Here is a 17,881-nt window from a genome sequence, read left to right on the forward strand (position 1 = left end):
AATACCTCTTCATCTCCTTTCACATAACTGTAGAAAGGTGAACATCTCCTTGAATATTCAGCTCTTCAGAATTACTGAATGGCTAAACAAAAATCCAAGCTACAAACCAGGTCCCTCAATCTCTCTGTAGTTGATCAGTGCAGTGAAGAGGATGTTGCCTCAAGTTAATACTCCAGTGGTTTCCTGTGTAGGGTCATGTTTTTTGTCCTCCTGGAATGTGCCTTATTTATGGATGGTATAATTGCAGCCTGATGGAAAGCACACTGAGGTAGTTGCTGTTGACTTCAGTGGGAGCTGGATCAAGGCCTTTTTTCCTTCATTTCAGACTCCATCAGTTTTCCTTCTCCAGCTGAACACTTTACAATGGCTGAAGCACCCTGGTTGTTTATTTCTGCTTCTTCACACTGCGACTAACACTGAATGCTGCTATCTCCTTGTTTCCCAGTTTCTTTTAAAAAATAAGACCATGTATGCAGAAAAGTTCTTAAATGTGTGTCCAATGGATGTTCTCTACTTAGAGCTTTTTTATTGTTTCCTGCTACTGGATGAGAGCATGTGTGCCTGCCTGGCTAGTTTGAAAGAGCAGTCATACCTGAGCTGTCCCTATGAAAGTGGTGGTGGATTGTGTGTTTAAAGAACTGTTGCCTGTTCAGAAGGACAATTCCCAGTGCTAGGTTTGCATGGCTCTTCAAATGATTCTGCAGAATGAGAAGTATGTTTGAGTGCCAACCTGCTTGTGTTCGCAGCCACCTGAAACTGTGGCTCTTCCACAAAGCTGCTCACATAGCAGTGATTCTTCCCAGAGCACATAGGATCTTTTTTTCACCCCCAGTGTTGATACATCCATTTTTTATTTGATTTGTTCATCTGCTGTTATCTCTCAGATGAGCATGTAGAACAAACAACATACAGGGTAAAACCAAGTTCAGGTTTTATAATAATAAATTAATAAAATCAGCAAAGTGGATAACTCAGGCTCAGATCTGAAATACAAATATTTCATGAAAATACAGCTTTTTGTCCTTGTAAGGTGGATAAACCCAATGCATAAATTGTCTGTGTTTTGTTCAAGTGGAGCCATTAAAAAACCCAGTTCTGTTTTCTCTGCTCTCTGTAGGTGTGGAAACAGCTTGAAAGTTTTAGGGCCTTTTAATATATGTCCTCAACCAGAAAGGTGCTGTAGCAAATGTCATTTGATATACTTTTCATATGGCAAGTACATAGTTTTAAATTGCTCTGAAATTAAAGATAATGAAATGGTCTGTCTAATTTATGAGTAAATATTACTAAATTAGAGGAAAATGGATGATGCTTCATCTAACTGCTGACAAGGTGTGTAACAGGAGCAGTCTGTAACTTATTCCTAGAAAATAATTGCTTTTATTCTTTTTCTTTTTCATTAAAAAAAATAATTCCTGATTTCCCCTTCATTCTCTTTAAAAGAGAGAAGGCGGTGATTTCCCAAAACCTAATTTGTTTCAGTGATTTTCCTGTTATGTTGGGCTACCACTTTGCTAAATCTCAGCAAAGCTCAGTATTGATCCAATTTGCGAGGCTGTCAGGTCACCTGTTTGTGTCATGCATCATTTCTAAATCAACTTGCAGAAAATTACAGAGTGGTTGGGGTTGAAACTTTCTCAAGGGCTGTCTTAGTACTGAGAAAGGTCATCTCATTGTTGCCCTAGTCACCCTTGGCTTTCAAAAATGAAGATTCCTTTTTAACCCATGATCTGCTTTGTTTTTGAATCATCCCTTACTTGAAACTTCAGTTCTTGCCATGGGTTGCCAAGATAAACTGAAGTCAGTGCTAAAGAAGGATGCTTCCCCTACATGTAGTTACTATAGGAAGGACATGTAAAACATTCTGAAATATGCTTTTGCCAATGGAAAGTATATGTAATTTTGATGCCTTGCTTGATCAGTCAGTTCACTTATTTTGGCCACCTTTGTTTTAAGTGGCTCACAAGAATGTTTTCCTATTCATCAGCTGTCCAAGTGTTTTCCTATTTGTATTGTTTTCCATCTCCTCTGTTTTACCTAATTTCTTTGAACCACAGTTAGTCCCTGCTAAGTTTTCCTTCCCCTATTATGCCATATGTAACCCCTTCTGAAAACTGCAGCTACATGGAGTTCCTGCTATTTTGGCTTCTTTTACGTTGTTGTTAATTTTTTTATATTACAATATATTCTTTTAGAAGCATGTAAGAAACATCAGCCTAATTTTTTAGGATGCTTCCTTTCTTCCCTTCTAGTGATGACCTGTAAGAGCTGTTTCCCTTCAATCCCTTTGATTAACAATATTTTTTTTACTTGTTTTTGTTCTCCTCTTGAGCTCTTCACAGCCATTTGTGTTTCTCTTTAATGAGCCCTCTCCTTTTCATCCTCTGTACGTAAGATGGTTGGTAGTGCTTGTAGTAGTCCTCCCTGCAATTGGAACAGGGAGTAACTGTGTTTCCTGCTTAGCCACGAGTCTCTTTTTGCACCATCCAGTTCACAGGAGTAGAGGGTGCCCAGTGCCCTTTGCAGAATGAGGATCTTGTGACATTTCAAGTCAGAGCAGGGAAGAAGGGTGCAAAGATTGAGTGGGTACCTCTCAGGACTGGTAAAGCAAAGCACTGTCTCTTGCCACATAACAGGAGAAGCAGCCCCTCACCTAAGCTTCAGGGAGTATTTCTGATGTTAGTGTTAGTCACATGCTCATATTATGTATTGTTTTCCTTTTGACCATGGGCATTTATAATGAAAAGGTACCACTTCCCAGAGTGATGGCTTAATCTGCCAGTTATTCCTGCTAGTTTTGTTTGCTCATTTGAGTACAATCTCTTCCTATCTCAGCCTTGTCAATTGACAACATCTGGTAAAAGAAACACCAGAGAGAGGAGGAATAATGTGTGTATGTGTGGGCAACAAAATAATTAATTTGCATTTTACATTTCCTTTTTATTAGTCATACAAGCTTCTTGCTTTCCTAAATGTGCATTTCAGAAAGCATGTTTTATCTCCTGTGCTAGTTTTGTATTAATTATTTGCATGTTGATATACAGAGTCCTTCAAAAGGGCAAAGCTTTTCCAGTCCTACAACAGTAATGTCACTATCCAGATGCACTATTATGTAGCAAATAGGCAGAAAAAGAGGCTGCTATGGTTCAGAAAATGCTTTATTATCAGTTATTTGTTGCTTGACTGTTGCATAACCAAAATTATGTGAAATGTGCTGATTTTAAATATAAAAATAAGAAGAGATTAAAAGAAATTGGATTCAATAAGTGGGTGAAAAAATGAATGTGGCCAAAGGTTGGGAAATAAATAAGGTGATATGGTGAAAAAGAATGTGTTATTACATTCTGTTCCAGCTCTGCAAACCCTGCACCAGTGTATTATCCTTTCAGATTTTTATGCCACAGCTCTAGAGCTGAGGAATTTTCCCCTTTGGTTTCTTTCTTTTGCACTCCTTTCATGCCAGTTCTCCAACATTTTTTTTCCCAGAAATTTCATACTAGTTCACTGCTGGTTTTGTGACCTGGCCCATCCATATTCAGGATGATAACTGACTGGATGCCTTGCTCTCCCTATTCTGTATTTGCCTGGGCTTGCTGTCCAGCAGATGAAGGGCACTTGCAGTGTCTTCAGTGGAAAAGACTCATGCAGAAGCCACAGAACCCTGCAGGAATCTCCCCTTTCTGCTGGGGGTTTGTGTCAGTGACATGGCACAAATCTATTTTTTGGTGTAAACTGTGATGACTGTTCCTGTTTGCCAGATTGTATCTTGTTATTTAGTAAATACATTAGATCTTTGTGATAGAAGTGGCTGGTTTTTTTACAGTGAATAATAATAATAATAATCATGTCGTCCTGTTTTTATCCTAAGTATTTTTATCTTTGTGTCCACCTTCCAATGATACTTATGTTTGCCTGTTTTTCCACTCTTTGGAGCAACAGTTGGTTTTTTCAGTGATATATGACTGCTAGGCCTTGTGTTGGATTCCCTGGCAGACCTTGCTCTGACCCACCAGGCACATTCAAAAGGGAGACTGTCTGATTTGGATCCTTACCTTTTGTGTGTATGTATTCTTCTAGCAGTTAACAGTGGTTTTGGCATTGCTGAGGCACTTGGGGAGCTAAGCTGAGAAGGACATAAGACAGATGACCTAGCAGTAATATTTCAGTGATGGACAGTGGAAGGAGGTGACCTATTGTTAAAGTCTACAATTTTCAGTATTGCACCAATAATGAAAATAATCCTAAAAACTGTATTCGTGACAGCTTACAAAATGAAAAATGCCAAGGCTAATTTTATTCAGTAAGTGCACTCATTAGCTTCTGGTAATTGTGGGGGTAGCATTTCTGTTGCTTAGAGTTTTAGCATCAACACATGAAGCTCTTCCTCTAGCACTCAGTGTTATTAACCACCTGTAACACATCCATTATAATAGAGACTTGGGTTAATTCTCTGAGACAGAAGTCAGAACCACTTTGCTAATACTGCTTCATACAATAAATGGAAAATTGCAATGCAAGCCAGAGAGCATTACTGCATCAACTGAGCATTTCATATCCCTTCAGCTCTTCTTTCATCTGTGCTTTAAGATGTAAAAAAATGTGTATTTTATGAAGGAAGCTCCCATTTTTCTAAATTAAACCTCAGAGAATCAAAGCTGTAAAATGTTTTCATTTTCTTTTTTTTTTCCCCCCCCCTTTGTTAAAACCACAGAAACACCAACCTCTAAGGAAAGAGATAATGGTTGTACTACCCAGACTTTTACACTAAGCAAAACCTAGAGGTATATGAATGGCAGTAGACTAGGAGACTGCATGTGTGGGAAAGACTGGCATCCGTGGTGCATGGTGTGCTGCCGACTGGCGCTTGTGGCCCCTTCCCATCCTCCATCTCTCCTGACTTGCACGGTGTGTTGAGTGTTGTGTTTTTTTACAGCATGTGGGACTACTCGTAGCTGTGTGGACAATGAATGGGCGCAGTGTTTGTTGCACAGAGCGGTCAAGGGGACGGTGGAAAACATACCTGTGTTTGTTACTCATGTTGTAAAGGGCTTTTCTCTATTGCAGGTCCTTCAGTAGCATTTCTGCGACTCCCCATGTGATGGTTCAGTTTTAGTGGCTAGAAGCAGGCCTGATACCTTTCTGTCTCATCTACTCTTATTTTCACTTCCAGCAACCTGACATTCCCATCCCACATCAGGCATGATCCCAAGACATAAACCAGTAAAAAAAAATAAATATATATATATATAAAAATGAAGTAGTTCTACACCTTTCCCAGAAATGTCCCCAGTCTTTGTAACAAATCTGTCAAAATCTACCTATTGGTTATATATGGAACTATAAAAAGTTCTGTGCAAGAGAAATTCCATGAAATGTTTTTCTCCCTTTTAAAGAAAAAGAAATAAATAAGATCATTTACCTTCTGCTAGAAGATGACTCCCTGTAGATGGCTTTCTGCATCTGTAAGTTTTCCACTGATACATTGTATTGCTATGCAAAGCAACACAGAATGATGCACAAATCCATAAATAAACCTCTGATACAGCGTCTGTAGCTATTTTCGTCTCACCAGAATCCAAATTTGTCTTCAAAGAATATTGATGTGTTGAGGGTTTTATATAAATAGGTGCTAGCTCCACTGATGTATTACAAATCATAGCCACTCAGTCCAGAATGAAATTGGATTTTTTTTTTTAAATCCAAACCCATTTTTTGTGTAGAAATTGTAGTTTATCAAATAACTACAAAATTATAACCGAAAAAAATCCCAGCGACCCCTCCAGTGAGAATTGGCTTTATATTCTTGAGCAATAAGTAATCTCCTTCAATAAGATTATTTGCCTGTAAAGTATTTTAAAAGTGCCAACGTTACAATAGAGATGCTTGCAGGTACAGAGTAGTGATATTTTTCACTTGAAATAGGTACATACGCAGGTGCTCACATTTATTAGCGACTGCTGGTATTTTTACCAACAGCAGCACTTGCAAAATAAGGCTTCCTGTTGAGATTGAAGCTGTCAGTTGAATTAACAAATGATCTTAGCATGATTTGGTGCTTCACATGGGAGAAAGGCTTTTTCTGATTGCTCACCTTGAGCCAGAGCTATGTTTACATACGTAGCTGATTACGTATGTGGAACATAACCAAAGGGGTTTCGGTGTGTTTGGTGTCTAATTTCCTTTCTGTTGCTTAGAGTTTTAGCATCAACACATGAAGCTCTTCCTCTAGCACTCAGTGTTATTAACCACCTGTAACACATCCATTATAATAGAGACTTGGGTTAATTCTCTGAGACAGAAGTCAGAACCACTTTGCTAATACTGCTTCATACAATAAATGGAAAATTGCAATGCAAGCCAGAGAGCATTACTGCATCAACTGAGCATTTCATATCCCTTCAGCTCTTCTTTCATCTGTGCTTTAAGATGTAAAAAAATGTGTATTTTATGAAGGAAGCTCCCATTTTTCTAAATTAAACCTCAGAGAATCAAAGCTGTAAAATGTTTTCATTTTCTTTTTTTTTTCCCCCCCCCTTTGTTAAAACCACAGAAACACCAACCTCTAAGGAAAGAGATAATGGTTGTACTACCCAGACTTTTACACTAAGCAAAACCTAGAGGTATATGAATGGCAGTAGACTAGGAGACTGCATGTGTGGGAAAGACTGGCATCCGTGGTGCATGGTGTGCTGCCGACTGGCGCTTGTGGCCCCTTCCCATCCTCCATCTCTCCTGACTTGCACGGTGTGTTGAGTGTTGTGTTTTTTTACAGCATGTGGGACTACTCGTAGCTGTGTGGACAATGAATGGGCGCAGTGTTTGTTGCACAGAGCGGTCAAGGGGACGGTGGAAAACATACCTGTGTTTGTTACTCATGTTGTAAAGGGCTTTTCTCTATTGCAGGTCCTTCAGTAGCATTTCTGCGACTCCCCATGTGATGGTTCAGTTTTAGTGGCTAGAAGCAGGCCTGATACCTTTCTGTCTCATCTACTCTTATTTTCACTTCCAGCAACCTGACATTCCCATCCCACATCAGGCATGATCCCAAGTCATAAACCAGTAAAAAAAAATAAATATATATATATATAAAAATGAAGTAGTTCTACACCTTTCCCAGAAATGTCCCCAGTCTTTGTAACAAATCTGTCAAAATCTACCTATTGGTTATATATGGAACTATAAAAAGTTCTGCGCAAGAGAAATTCCATGAAATGTTTTTCTCCCTTTTAAAGAAAAAGAAATAAATAAGATCATTTACCTTCTGCTAGAAGATGACTCCCTGTAGATGGCTTTCTGCATCTGTAAGTTTTCCACTGATACATTGTATTGCTATGCAAAGCAACACAGAATGATGCACAAATCCATAAATAAACCTCTGATACAGCGTCTGTAGCTATTTTCGTCTCACCAGAATCCAAATTTGTCTTCAAAGAATATTGATGTGTTGAGGGTTTTATATAAATAGGTGCTAGCTCCACTGATGTATTACAAATCATAGCCACTCAGTCCAGAATGAAATTGGATTTTTTTTTTTAAATCCAAACCCATTTTTTGTGTAGAAATTGTAGTTTATCAAATAACTACAAAATTATAACCGAAAAAAATCCCAGCGACCCCTCCAGTGAGAATTGGCTTTATATTCTTGAGCAATAAGTAATCTCCTTCAATAAGATTATTTGCCTGTAAAGTATTTTAAAAGTGCCAACGTTACAATAGAGATGCTTGCAGGTACAGAGTAGTGATATTTTTCACTTGAAATAGGTACATACGCAGGTGCTCACATTTATTAGCGACTGCTGGTATTTTTACCAACAGCAGCACTTGCAAAATAAGGCTTCCTGTTGAGATTGAAGCTGTCAGTTGAATTAACAAATGATCTTAGCATGATTTGGTGCTTCACATGGGAGAAAGGCTTTTTCTGATTGCTCACCTTGAGCCAGAGCTATGTTTACATACGTAGCTGATTACGTATGTGGAACATAACCAAAGGGGTTTCGGTGTGTTTGGTGTCTAATTTCCACCCCCCCCCCCCCTTCCCTGGTGTTTCAGCTTCCTGGTGAGTTTCATGGTGGATGCTCGTGGGGGTGCCATGAGAGGCTGCAGGCACAACGGGCTGCGGATCATTATTCCTCCGCGGAAATGCACGGCTCCGACGCGGGTGACGTGCCGGCTGGTGAAGCGCCACAGACTGGCCACCATGCCTCCCATGGTGGAAGGGGAAGGCCTGGCCAGCCGCCTGATCGAAGTTGGACCTTCTGGTGCTCAGTTTCTTGGGTAAGGGGTGCCGTGTGGCCCGGAGGAAAACGTCCAGGCAGCGTTCGTCTTGTTTGCGAGGGGCGCTGAAGTGGTTCCTTCTCCCGAGGCTCGAGCAGGGGAAGGTGTTTGTGACATGCAGCAACAGGCTGGTCATGTGAAATACAGATCAGGTGTTAGTTAGCAATTTGCAAAGCTTTTTACGCCTTTTCTTTTGGAAATGGTTGTTTTAACCACCAGCACTGAGGTTAGTGTGCTTCCTTGGATAGAATTGCTAGTCAGTGTTGTGATATTATAGTGGGGAAAGACCCCTTTGCAGCCTGAAAAGGCAGCTCTTACTAGATTTAAAATGACCTGTGTATAAGGCACAAATAGCACAGCACTGATCCAAGGCCCAAATGTAAGGCCTGCTACACGTACAACACAAGTTACAGCTGCTTAATTTAGAAACTTGTGTTATCAGTAATTTGTACTATCAGGGAAGCACAGTGCCTTTGACTTTTCTGGGGTTGAAATTGCTAAATTAAGCAATAGGACAACCCTGGAATTTTTTTGGCCTTTTATTTTGTCCTACGTTGCAAAACCTGTAGAAAGATCAGATTTATGTCTGCTGCTGAGCTTGTTTTAGCAATTTTCAGCTGAAAGCAGCAGTTACCCACACTTCTCTTAATTTGTTTTACCAACTGTGGCATCCAAAAGTGGATGATTGAAGGAACCCCTTCTATTACAATAAACAGCATCATTCAGAAATGGTGAAAAAAGTGACTCTGGAAACAGCAATAGTTTAAATCAGCTTCAAAATAAATCAGTTGCTTTTAAATCCTCTTCTGTCAGACAGTCATCAGACCCACTGTCTTTGTTAGTGCTTTTTCCACGAGAATGAGTTTAGGGAGAGAGAAAAGTTGATTGGGAGTGTTTAACTGCCCATTGCTTTTATATGGAGTGTGGAAGGATAACATATCCAAGGTGTGTTTTGGCTACTTCACTGTTGCTCTATCTGGTAAAAAAGCAAGGGCAGTTCTGAAACTCTGCAAATGTGATGCTAAGAGCAAGCCAACCAGTCCTTTCAGCAGACAGGATACCTCTTAGTATGAAACAGCAAACAAACTGGCTAATCAGAAGCTTTGTACAACTTATTCTTTTCAAATCTTGGTCACTTTAAAAGAGAAGCTGAAAGAAATCTAAAGAGCAGAAGCAATATTGTGCTGTCACATTCGGTCTTCCCATTATCTTTGTCACACCCTAACTGACCTTAAGTATGTCTGCCATTTTCTTTTTAATGGTTTCTCTACCTAATGAGAACGTCTCACCTGAAAGACCAGGATAGAGCAGGGTTTTATTCATTGTCAGCTCTTTGAGCCCTTCCTGCAAGTGTTTTTCTAGGGGCTGTATTGGCAGTGAAATCAGAAAATTACTGTGCTGTTTGCAGAGGCATTCTAAGGTCCAAATCCTGTTCCCATGGAGTTCACTGCCAAAACTCCCATTGTCTTCCCATGAGCAAGGAAAGATCCTAAATTACTGAATTTTGCAGATTTTGATCACCAAATTGTCATGGCTAGGACGGAACCTTATTCAGTGTAGAGCCTAATTCCACTCTGTGGACCAGACAGTGGCACTGGCGTTCTGGCACAAAAAATACATAAAGTTTATTTATCTTCTTTCTTTCACTGCTGCTTTGGATGTACTCAGTAAACTTCATCTGCCTACGGCTCCTCCCCCACTTAATGAGGGAGAAAGCTTGGTCAGCCGAATCCTTCAGCTGGGGCCTCCTGGGACCAAATTCCTTGGGTAGGAGAGACTTGAAACAAATTGATGGATGCTGACCTCCCCATTCTTCTCCTCCTTCTGCAATATGATTTTTTTTTATGTCATTATGCCCATGATTATTGTCCCTTTCTATCATTTGAAATTTTTGTATACCTAACCCTTAGTGGACCATTTTTCAACCCTTGTGGTATGTGGTTTTGTTTTGGTGGTATGTTTGTATCTTTTTTCTTCAAGTACTGTGGCCTTCATTTTTGTTTTGGCATGAAATCTTTCTAGTTATGTGCTTGATGTCTGTAGCAAAGCAACCTGGATTGGGACAAGCAAAAGGAATCTACTGTAAATTTTAAAGATTTTTATTTTTTTTTAATCAAGGATTGGTTAAACGTTATAATGATTATAACTCATATGTTATATGATTATAACTTATGGACTAAGTTATATGTTGGATACCACCAGTATAATAGAACACATGACATTTACTACGTACCTGGTAGCCTGTGTGAGTCCTCTCATTAGAGAAGTGTATATACAAATATATTTTCTCTCTTATTTCTAAGAGTATGTATGTATATGTATATGTAAATATAGATATATTATATGTACACATATGTTTTGTATATGTGTGTGTATATGTATATATGAACGCATACACTGATACATATATTCATGTGTGCTTGTGAGGCAACAAGGCAAATTCTTATCTCCTATACTGAAATAGAAACCCAGATGATCTCCTCAGACCTCCTTTATGTCTCCTAGAGTGTAAATCAGGAATAAATTCATTGAACTATATATAGAATTGCAATGAAACAAAATTTGCACAGGACACAATTTTCCACGGATTGCAATGAAATTATTCTGATTTGCACGAGTATCAGTGAGATCAGAATTTGTCCCACTATTTGTATATGTTACAGTAGATTCTCTTTGAAATGAAGTTGCACAGGTTAACCCAGACAGTAGTGACACCTAAAATGAGCATGAGTTTTTTATGAATTTGCAAAACAATTTACCAAATTTCTCACTAAGCACTTATTATCTTACCAAACACCATTCACACTGTGGAAAGAGGTGAATGCACTTTGTAATCTGCACTTGGCACTTCCTGGGTCCCTGTAAAAACCTAGTATGTGTTAGTGACCTACTAGTTTAGAATTACCCTAAAGAATTCCAGCAAAACAGGTAGAATTCCAGGTCACTTTGTAGCAGACTGGATAGAGTCGCTGTTAATCCTGTCCCCTCCTCTCTCCCGTGTGCGTTTAATGCGCTGTGTTGCTGTGCCAGGCCCGTGATTGTGGAGATTCCCCACTTTGCTGCTCTGCGTGGGAAGGAGAGGGAGCTGGTGATCCTGCGCAGTGAGAACGGGGACAGCTGGAAGGAGCATTTCTGTGAATACACTGAGGATGAACTGAATGAAATCTTGAATGGGATGGATGAAGGTACCCAGTGTGACCTCTTTTGCTTTTTGTCCTCTGCTCCTGCATTACTTCTGTTATGGGGGTAACAGCATGTTACCATTTATTCTATTTAACCCCTTGTGTCTGGCCTGCCTGAAGAATTTCCGACACTACATTCTCCAGATACTTCATTTGAGTCACACTGGACCATAATGGTGTTCTCAGTCCAGGAGCTGGCAGAAGCCCTGGGTACTTGGGCTTGCTTCTCTTGCACAGTTTGCTGAAGTAGTGGAACAAAACAAAATCTACCATCACCAAGTAGAGAATAGATGCTAGGCTTATGTTTTCTACTTACCCATTTAATAGCGTTAAACAAAAAGCTTCCCTAGCAAATATCTTTCAAAAACAAGGCAATTAGCATACTAATCCTTTCCAAGCAGCTACATATGTGGGAGGAAATGTCAGTCATGGGTACTCTCTGAGAGAACAGAAAGACCTTGGGCTGTCTAGGATCTGCACAATTTGTTATTGATTATTATAGCTTTTTTCTTTTTTAACAAAAATAAATGTACCAACTCATATGTTTAAAGCTGAACTCACACTTGGATACTTGTTTTGATTTAGTTTCCTTCATGCTCCTCCAGGCTAGTGTCAATGTGAAGCAGAAAGGGGCTTGCACATACCTTTGCTTACGTGCTGATTTGGGGGATGTTGTCAACATGTTCAGAGTTTACTGCCTTACACTCCCTTCAGCTCGTTGTGCAGGCTGTCTGTTCCTTCCTTGATTTCTCTGCTTTAGCTGAACTTAAAATACTGGGGTGTGTTTCCTTTTCCTCTACAAGATACTCGTGTAGGTCGCAGCTAAACCGCCAAAAGCTGGAACGCCTTTTGAAGGTTGGCTGCCTTGTTCCAACCAAAAATTCTTGCCTCCTGACCATCTTCCCTCTTGGCCTCAGTGCTTGACACCCCGGAGGAGCTGGAGAAGAAGCGCATCTGCCGCATCATCACCCGGGATTTCCCTCAGTACTTCGCGGTGGTGTCCCGGGTCAAGCAGGACAGCAACCTCATCGGGCCCGAGGGAGGGGTGCTGAGCAGCACTGTGGTGCCACAAGTACAGGCAGTCTTCCCAGAAGGGGCTCTGACCAAACGAATTCGTGTTGGCCTCCAGGTACAATGAAACAGTTGTCAGGTTTTCTTCCCCTCTCCCCAGGGTGAAATCCCCTTCTTTGGATGGGGAACCAGCATGTTCAGCTTGTCATGTTGACGCCTAGAATGCTTCTAATAAATGTAATAATAAAAAGCCAAACCAACAAGCAGACAAATCAAAGCAAAAGTCAAGGCATGTAGAAAACCTTTGGGTGTTCCAGTTGGTTCAGATTCCTGTCTGTAAACTGTCTTTATGATCTTGGGAAAAGCACCCAATTTTGGTAGTGAAGATGATATCAGTGCAGGCCATAAAACAGTCTCTTAAACGCTTCTTATGAAAGGCATTAGGCAAGTAAAAAGAGTTGTAATAACTAGATCAAACATACAGATCCTCTGTGTGAAGTAAAGCAGCCCAACAGTTCACTACTTGAAAGAGTGGGAGGCCTTTCCCCTACCTCCATCCCCTCCTCTTGCTTTGTGCATCCCCATTTTACCTTGGCCAGGAGAATGTGCTTCTTGAAATCCCCTGTGAATAGCTGTATAGCTTACTGAAAGGTCACTGCTTGTCCTAAGAAAGAATTAAAAAAAGGTGACCAGTGAATTAAATTAGTGCTGTGAAGAGTCTGACAAGCACCAGGGAAGGGAATAGGAAGAGGAGGAATGCTTTGGAAAGCTGAAAAAGGGAGGTCTCTTCTCCCTGGCAGCCAGTTCTTCTGTCTGCAGATGTTAATGGGAAATGGTGCCATTTGGTGTAAGAACTGAAGGGTTTTGTGGCAACACAGGGACCCAGTTCTTTACATACTCATGAAACTGCTTTCAGGTAACTATTTTGTTACTGTCTTTTCCTTTGGAAAGGCTCAACCTATGCATACTGAACTTATAAAGAAGATTTTAGGCAACAAGGCTACCTTCAGTCCTATAGTCACACTGGAGCCCAGGAGAAGGAAGTTCCATAAACCCATCACGATGACGATTCCCATCCCCAAGGCCTCCAGTGATGGGATCATGAATGGTTATGGAGGTGACACACCCACTTTAAGGTTACTATGCAGCATAACAGGTAGGATGCTAGAGCTTTTTATGTGCATCTTGAAATTGTCAGTTATTGTGGGCTGAATATGTCAGACTGGTTAAACACATGGAAAGCTTGGTGAAAACCTGACTGGCATGAGAGGCTGTGAAAATAAACTACTTTCCAAACAGCTACTTTCTAGCTGAAATAACGTTCATCGTTTGGACTGAAAAGAGATGTGTAATATAATCACAGATCTCAGGTTTGGGCTATTTTGCAATTTCCTTGTAGTTTATTTCCTGACAACCAACGTGCCTCTGCCTAGCAGAGCAAGTCCAGTACAGACATGATCTTGCATTGTGCTTCAGAGGAAAATATTGCAGAGAAACCCTTTACACTTGCTGTAACTCCAAAGTGATTAGCATCCCAGTCTCAGTTAAGGGGCAGAAATGAGCTGCTTGCATATATTCTGTTTAGAAGTTAGCATCTTTCTTCATTTTCAAACTGATTTCAAATAGCAGCCCCACCTCATTGCACACAGAGATGTGCCAGTGAGTCACACCAGAGAATGGCTGCTTTTACAAATTGGTGATACAAAGGTGTTAGGGAGCTGCTGAAATACCAGAAACATCATCTGGTCAACAAAGAAGTATTTGCATTTCAAAGAGAGTGAAACAATTTTGGTTTAAATAGAGGAGAATTTGAGTAAGTTTCTTGGAGGGACAGTAAATCTACAAGGATCCTCTAGAAAACTTTGAAAGGGAAATTGGTTCCAAGAATGGTTCAGCTGAAAAATGAGTATTCCTTTGCAGCTACAGCTTGGTTTGAGGCTTGCTTGAAGACTGTGCAACATAATCAAATAGGTATCTAACAAGTCAGCTGTGTGTGAAGGGAGGGACAGACACACATTCCGACTTAGCCCTGGTTATGCAAAGTTTTTCCTTTACTTCTCTGTCTGTGTTTTAGAAATATTCCTAACTGCAGACAGAAATAACCACTTCTATTCCCGTTTTCTGTCAGCTGAGTGTGATTTTAAGGTAGCTGGAAATCAACTGGACATGCTTCACCAAAAGGTGAGGCGGGGACATATGCTGAAGAACTGGAAGACACAGCTGCAGCGTGACAGATTGTGCCCACATTTTCAGCTGCATGGGCCAAAGAGGAAGCTTGGCAATGCCTGTGGCAAAGGGGGGCTGAAACACTTCATAGGCTGATAGGAATCCAGAAGGTTGTCTGTTGTACAGCATGATGTGGGGGTGCACATTTCAGCTGCCAGATCTGCCAGGGAGCTTGCCAGACACAGATTGTTACCTAGATTTTCATAGCAATGTGCAAAAGAAATCTCTTTGTTGTGTACATACAGGAGCTGAGTCTTTGAATTATTTGAAAAAGAAGCAGATAATATAAATCATAAATTGTAGTTGTCACTATTAGTAACATTATTATTGTTTCCCAAGTGTAATAATACAGGTTTCACTGCACTATATCTGGGCAAATTTTGCCCTGCATATGTGAATAGTCTAAAATGAACCAAAGTAATTTCTAATAAATTGCATCTCTCCCCCTAAAATTCTAGCCTCTTGTAACATTTCTGGAGCTGTGCCACCAGGCTTATAATTTGAAAATCATTTGGGCACTTTTTTTTCTCAGAGGAAACCCATACAATCCTCCTAGACTTAGTGGAATAATGTGACTCTAAGGAGAGGGCCTGTCTGGGGTAGTTGCTGGTTTCATGGCGACTGAAAACTCAGAAGAACATAAAATATTTATTAGGAAAAAAAAAAAAAGAAAGGTGCAGACCCACTTGGTTTTAATTTTTTAAAAAATCTGTCATTTCAGGAGGAACCACCCCTGCCCAGTGGGAAGACATCACTGGAACAACACCACTGACCTTTGTTAATGAATGTGTTTCCTTCACCACAAATGTGTCTGCCAGGTACCTAGACATCAAAACATGAGTTTTACAGTGTTGCTTACAAGTGCATGTCCTTTTTCAACAGATATTTCCTTTAACCTATTTTAGTTTATATGGTGCAAGGAGCATAGATGTTTTGTCCATGCTGAGAACCAATTGGAGAAGTATTTTGGAAGCCCTGAGCCTCCTAGACTAGACAGATGATGTACAGGAGCTGTAAGCACTACAGACCTTGCAGGCTGCAGAAAGAAACTGATGCTCTTGTCATTTTTTATCTCAGCCATTAGTCCTTTGCAGCCAGCACCTCTGCTGTGATCCCAGAAATGAATTAATGACTTACTCATTTTTCTGAAAGAGTGGTGATCTGAGGAACAGTTCAATTGTCAGGTAGTTAGTTAAAATGTTGTTTTTATTTGAATATCTCTTGTCTCTCAGATGCAGAAATATGCAAATTTCCATGGAAACACAAATCCCTTATTTGGGTAGCTCATTACATATTTTTATAAAAGATCTTGCTTCCAGAATGTCCAACAAATGAGAAATCAAGCAGAAAGGCTTGTAGGTGTACCAAACTGTGATCTGGAAGAATCTCTACCAACCATCTGTTCATGTCATGAGATTCATCTGCTGTCTTTCTGCAAATGAATTTCATATGAAAAAGATTACTAATATATATATGCGTGTCATTTAGTTTGTCTACTGTCCACAATTTATGTCACAGAAATGCTCAACAATCTCCTCCTCTGTAACAGGAGAAGCAGTCCCTGACTTGGAAAGTATTAAATTTAGGGCGTCTTGTCCAACAGTTAAAAAAATACTGGGGAACTTGCCCATGAAAATAAATTAATTTTCTTCAGTGCAAACGTTCAGCTCCCAGACCAATTGTTACTATTAGCTTAGGTTTGCTATTTAATTAATTTATTCAGTGTTAAAATTCGTTCAGCTCTTGCTGTCCAATCTACAGCTTAGCTTTTACATTAGGAGAGATTAGTATTATTTTTCTATACTTTCTCCATTCAGAAATTGCTTTCTTCCCATTAAATTGGATGCTTCACTTCTGTACATTTCTTTCCAGTTCAGCTAAACATTTTAACAATACTGACCACAAGAGGGAGGCCTTATAGTGTGTTTTAGCTCTCATCTGCTATCTGCGGTGTTCTCTTTAAAGGGATAAATAAAATACTAATTTAAGAATCAGATGTGGAGACTAGATGTAAAGTTTGAGAGTCCCTAGAAGTATGAAGTCCCTAGAATGCTGAAGTCCCCAGCAGAACTACACATGAAATACAGCCAGAATGAGGGGGACAGTTTAAGGAATTACAGCCCACATTAGTAGTAGATGTGATCAATTTTAGAGCCATAATTAGGATTAGGAAACAACTGCTAATATTCTGTGATGTAGGTGGGGTCCCATGTAAAGATTTTGAATCTGAATGCATGTTCAACAGACTTCTTTAACTTAAACTTGATTTTAAATACTGATAAAGTTAGGAAATTGGATTTTTCATGTATTTACAGTCAGAGAATTAATTACCTTCTTTGCTGAAGGACAAGCTAACTTGAATTCCTTCATTTGTGCCCTGGTCTAAAAGTGCATCTGTGTTTGAGCCCTGCTGAGAATCAGCTGATTCCTGACTGTTTGCTACTCACAGTAACTTGTTTTATGTCTAGATAAATCATAAATGATGGCAAACAATTTTCCTATTTGTAGGATTGATTCTGTCCAAAAATGAGCTGGGGAAAGAGATGCATTTATCTAAAATGCATGTGATTTAAACTGCAGACTTTGAGGCATAGCTGCCTTCCATTGACTGAGCTGCTGCTTTGAAAAGCCTTTAGTATCTGTTTGGGCTTTTTAGCCCCTGGTGTATGACAGCAAATCATTGGAGCATATGGTGGCTTCTCAGAGGATGTATAGCCTCTCCTGTCTGAGCCCAGCACACCATAATTCTCCCCCACATGAAAAGGGAAGTGTCAGCCTGCAGAGCCTTTATGTACCAAACATGCTTTCTCTCTTTCAAATGTCACCAGCTTGTTTTTTAACCCGTGTGCTCGTTAAAGGTTCTAATAATAAGCACAGCACGAAATTCACTATTATTCAACTGCAGGTGAGTAACAGCAGAGAAATCACACTTGAAAGGTGTGCTTTGTGGGTTTTGTTACCAAGCAATCTACACTAGGCAATAAGCCCCCTGTACACACTATCAGCTTTTGAGGTGTCTTTGGCCTCTCATGACTTCTGTCTCCATCCTACAGGTGTCAAACTTTCCACCCACACACTGAATCTTGTTTAACATAAATGCTGTCACCTCCACAGAGAAACTAAATGAAGTGGTAGCTGAGAGAGGAGGCAAGATGTGTTAGTCCTTGTGCAATGCTTGATGCATTCCT

At 40.0% G+C, this 17,881-nt stretch overlaps 1 protein-coding gene across 1 annotated transcript in view; it reads left to right on the forward strand.

Moving 5' to 3' along the window:
- ANK2 (ankyrin 2, neuronal) overlaps positions 1–17,881 on the forward strand; it is a 154,479-nt gene that overhangs the window by 106,105 nt on the left and 30,493 nt on the right. The window contains exons 28-32 of the mRNA XM_010002856.1: positions 8,050–8,274; positions 11,305–11,459; positions 12,374–12,585; positions 13,419–13,623; positions 15,415–15,511. Coding sequence (XP_010001158.1) covers positions 8,050–8,274; positions 11,305–11,459; positions 12,374–12,585; positions 13,419–13,623; positions 15,415–15,511 — 894 coding nt within the window. The remainder of the gene's footprint in view (positions 1–8,049; positions 8,275–11,304; positions 11,460–12,373; positions 12,586–13,418; positions 13,624–15,414; positions 15,512–17,881) is intronic.

The sequence above is a fragment of the Chaetura pelagica genome, unplaced genomic scaffold (assembly GCF_000747805.2).
Source record: "Chaetura pelagica isolate M959 unplaced genomic scaffold, ChaPel_1.0 scaffold1098, whole genome shotgun sequence".
NCBI lineage: Eukaryota > Metazoa > Chordata > Aves > Apodiformes > Apodidae > Chaetura > Chaetura pelagica.